Source organism: Rosa chinensis, chromosome 2 (genome assembly GCF_002994745.2).
Source record: "Rosa chinensis cultivar Old Blush chromosome 2, RchiOBHm-V2, whole genome shotgun sequence".
In the NCBI taxonomy this organism is placed as follows: Eukaryota; Viridiplantae; Streptophyta; class Magnoliopsida; order Rosales; family Rosaceae; genus Rosa; species Rosa chinensis.
Window position 1 is genome coordinate 35,083,537 of NC_037089.1, and position 4,794 is coordinate 35,088,330.

Below are 4,794 nucleotides of genomic sequence, written 5' to 3' on the forward strand. Positions count from 1 at the left end.
CAATCGGTGTGTCCCTTGGTTTTCCCTAACCCTACCGGTTCCATATATCTAGCCTCTCCTGTCTCTCGGATTTTACTCTTGTTTATCTCAGTGTGCAGGTTCTCTCATCATGGTTCGCACAAAGATCACTACTCGACTTGGTGGACATCGACGTCTTCCTCCTCCAGAGGAGGGCAATTAGGCCGCTACCAGTGACGGCATCCTTCATCCCGGCATGCACCGTGAACGCAACCGGAGCCCTCCTCTTCGCCCCCCTCCTTCTGGTGCACCTTCTGCTGTTCCTCCTCCTCCTGTCTCTCATGATAGCCTCCGCGACACCATCCTGGTGGCTGATTGGAGGATTGCATGTCTCACTACAGACCTGGACGACATGCACTCTCTTCTGGTTCGTACTCATCATGTCGTGACCAACCTCACCAAGGAGATCCGGAACATGCAGCGCCACCCTCCCGAGTTTAACGCTCCCGGTCCATCCTCCGCTGTTCCGGAGCCAGTCGCACCTGAGGAGAGCTCAGCTTCAATGGACAGTGAGGAGTTTCAGGACAATGTCACCAAGCTTTTGGAGGAGTTCGACTGGCCTTCCCCTTCAAAGGGGGAGAAGTGACATTTTTCTTTATTTTATTTTGAAATTTCTGTTTTCTGCATTTTAATTTCTGTTGAACAATATTTTTTTTGGTTGTAAGTGCATAAGCACAAACTTCTTGGGCTGCTTATTTTTACTATATTATGTAAGATTATCTTTTTTGGCAACTTGGATCCTGAAAAGGATGGAAACTCATTCCTGATCCAAGAAGCAAATCTTAGTTTTTTGTAAGTACTAACATGCAGGGGTTCAAACATGAAAAAGTCATGTGTTGAATGGGAATGCCCAAAGGGGGAGATTGTAAGTATATTGGACCATCCCTATTTGACACATGACTTTCCCAAAGCCAAAAGGAAATCTGAAATTACAAGGCACTAGGAGAATATCTCTCCTACTTGTTCGTGGCTTAAAGGAAATTAAAGAAGTCTGCAAGACCGGATCTGCATGATTGGATCTGCAAAGAGGAAATCAAGGAGGAATCAATCTCATTGATCTTGAGTACAAGTGGTATTCATTTCATATCATGCTAGATGATTCAAATTGATATACATGTCGATTAAATTGATTTGGTATATATTTGCATTAAAGATTTTTGTCATGCATGGTGGTTAAATAGGAAGTGTTGATTTCAGTTTTACATCTTTCCATATTTATCTTATTTGCTAATTAAGAAAAGATTTGATTAAGGCGGAGTTTCCTCCCTTATAAAAGGTTTCGAAACTGAAGTTAGAGCGGGGGTTTTTTCGTATACAAAATTTTCTACTTGTTTCATGTTTTCCATTGTATAATCTCTCACATTCATTCTCAAGATCAGTGATTCATTTGAGAGCAAGGGAGGTTGAAGATAAATTGTCTAGAATGTTGTTTTAGGAGTTAGAACAGTTGTAAAACAAGTTAGCATTTGTTGCTAAATGAAAGTGTTTGTTATGAACAACACTACTTGTATTCTGTAAACTCTGATATTTCATATTGGATTGTTCCTTCGTGTTGGCTACGTTAAAAGCCACGCAGTGAAGTTTCCTCAGTGGAGAGGTTTACACTGCGTCAGCAATTTTCCGTGTTGTGAATCATATATTCCATAGATATATTCATTGAAATAAAACACTTTCATCAATACCCGTTCCATCAAGTATTTTCAAGGTTTCATATTGAAGAGATGAAGGTTTTTAGTGAAGGCATGAAATTTAGTAGTTGTTGAACCCAAAAAGATTCTTCATGCTTTCAAAGTAGGGTTGGCCTCTTTCAATTGTGTCACTTTGTTACTATATTAGTATATTAGGTCTTTGTGTGAAGGTGTTGGAGGAAATGCTATGTGAGCAGTTATGACGGTTGTAGTAGCTTTTGAATCTTCTATACATGAGTAACTAAGTACTAAGTAGTCCCAAGGCATATCTTGTGTTTTTTTTTTGAAGAGAAAGGAATTTTATTAATGAGTACGAGGGAGATCGTACATGAGAGTATCCAGAATTAAGTCTGGAGCATTAACAAACCGTTCATGATGAACATTAGAATCAAAGCTATGACTAGCAAGCCTATGAGATACTGTATTAGCCTGACTAGAGGCATGCCTAATACAGACATCGTTACTAAAACGAACCAAATCTTTAACCTCTGTAATTAAAGCACTAAGAGAAGATAGGTCCTCCACCTCATTGTTAATATCCCCCACTGCTATTAGGTAGTCGCTTTCAACCACAGTTTCTGTTACTTGCATGTCTTGCAGAAATAACAAACCATGTTTTAAGGTCAATAGCTCGGCGTGTAATGGAGAACAAACAAAGTTCACCCTGTGAGAGAAAGCAGCAATAAACAACCCTTGAGAATTCTTGAGAACACCACCAATGCCGCCACATGGAACATGAGGCATAAATGCACCATCTACGTTTAGTTTCAGTGAGCCCCCAACTAGAGGGGTCCATTTTTTAACTAGCCTCTGTCTACCCCGAGACAAACTCCTAGACAAGTTAGCTTGCAAATATTCCTCATACCAAGCCAAAAAAGAGACCACCAGACTTGAGCTAGTTTGTGAGTGATTTCGCCAAAACACATCATTTCTATTTCGCCAAATATTCCACAGGAGGCTGAGCAGCTTATCGAAAAGAATTGAGGATAAAGAGCTGGCCCTCTCCAGGAACCATTCCTTCCACGGTAAAGTCGATGGCTGAATAGAATATGGTGGGGCACTCAATATAGGAGGAGCAATAGGGAAATCTTAGAACAAATGTTCAAGTGCCTCAGCTGCCTGTGAACACACGGTGCACTACACCTCACCTGTTGTAGTTACATGAGCATTTACCAAGCATAATTAGCTAGAATGAGCCACCCTCATGCTCCCGCCAGCGGTACCAACTACGAACAACTGTGTGACCTATGGAAACACAGCCAAGCAGGCTACCGCCTGAGCCCCGGCTCACCCCCAGATCACCACTAAAGTGCCGCCACGAGCTGCGCCAAGATAGCATCAGAAGCTCCAGAAACTGGGAACTGAAGCATAACAGTCCCACATCGTAAACAAGGAAGAGGTCAGCATCTTCCCAACCTATAAAAGGTTCTCTCATCTCTCCTCATTAATTACGCATTTACTACTTACCTACTGTTACATTGTCAACACAAATACATTGACTAATTTAAGCATCGGAGAAGAGAAGACCGCCCAACGCGGTCTCCCTTTGACGCCTCTTTGTATTTTACTTGACATATGGCAGGAGTCTCGACCATATCACAGGTAGAGGTCCGCCCATCGGATCAACGTTAACCAAAGTACAGCTACCGCTGAACTTTAGACATTAACATTGGTGCCATCTGTAGGAATCCTTGAACAAAAGGCCATCCCACCACAACATCCACCATGACTAATGGTAGTGGGGCAAATGCTGAAGAGCAGGGCGATCAATCCACCAACCCCCATCCCAGCAACCCAATGACTAACGTTAACCCAGCAATTAACATTAACCGTGCACTATTCAATACACCGATCAACCCCAGCGTGGAACCCCAGATTACTCCCCAGGTCCCGCCGACTCAAACTATAGTGGAGGCTAGGCCGAGTGGCAATCGCCCACTGGTGCAGGACCTTGCCGCTATGTATGAGCTGGCACTGGCGGACCTCCACAAGCCAAATAGAGAGCTCGAGCAGGAGCGCAGAGAAAAGGCCGAGGCCCAAAAGTAGGTGGCCATACTGATGTCAAGATTTGACGAACTGAAGAAGGCGCTGGAAGCAAACGCGTACCCAACGCAGAGCGAGCAATCGCGGGGCACCAAAAGCAGTCGAACTAATACAGGCGGATTGGTACCTGTACCAATCATACAAATGCTAGTACCGCTAAACCCACCAGAGCTATTGGAAATGGGCCCACCTCTCCCGCCCCCGACTAATGTTGGAGCAGGAGGCGAAGTCACAACCACACACCATCCGCTCGGCAATCAGGGCTAGAAATGAGGGAAATCCACCTGCCCCCAGGCAGGAACTAGCCCAGCTGAACTTCCAGGCGGGCCCCACTGGTGACGCAACAACCCTAATCCTGGAAAGGATGCAACAACTAGAGCAAAGGCTAATCTGGACGGAGGCAGGCACCCCGGCTCCAACGCCAAATCCACTCTTTGCGTCCAAGCTAGGACCATTCACCACTAGGATCCTGCATACCATCCGCCCGGCACATGCAAAGACACCAAAGATGTCACATTACGGCGGCATGACTGACCCCTTTGTCCATATGGACACCTTAAAAAAAGTCACCAACAATAAGGGGTTCGATGACGCCACCCTCTGCCACTTATTCAGCTAAACGTTGGATAGCGAGGCAATGAGTTGATTCTTTGAGTGCCCGCCAGGATCCATTGACTCATTCCATGCACTATCAAGTGCTTTCCTATCTCGGTTCATCCTATTGGCTGCTAGACACCACAACACAAGTCAGTTGTTCAACATCAAATAGGACGCAGAGGAAACATTGAAGTCATTCGTCACCACACCATCATCACAGACAATGACACACAGTTCAACAACCAAGAACTCATATCTTTCATTGCTAACCTGGGCATCAAGATGAGTTTTGCATCTCTTGCTCACCCCCAAACCAACGGCCAAGTCGAAGCAGCAATTTTAAAACACGATAATCAAGAAGCTGCTGAAAAAGAAACTCGACAACGCCAAGGGTTTATGGGCAGAGAAACTCCCGGAAGTTCTGTGGGCCATCAGGACTACCCCAACT

General features: G+C 44.7%; 1 protein-coding gene across 1 annotated transcript; it reads right to left on the minus strand.

Moving 5' to 3' along the window:
* Window positions 1-2,009: 2,009 nt before the first annotated feature.
* LOC112184201 lies at window positions 2,010-2,450 on the minus strand. Its single transcript, XM_024322472.1, has one exon. The coding sequence runs from the start codon at window positions 2,448-2,450 to the stop codon at window positions 2,010-2,012; it is 441 nt and encodes a 146-aa protein (XP_024178240.1).
* Between the last annotated feature and the right edge of the window lie 2,344 nt (window positions 2,451-4,794).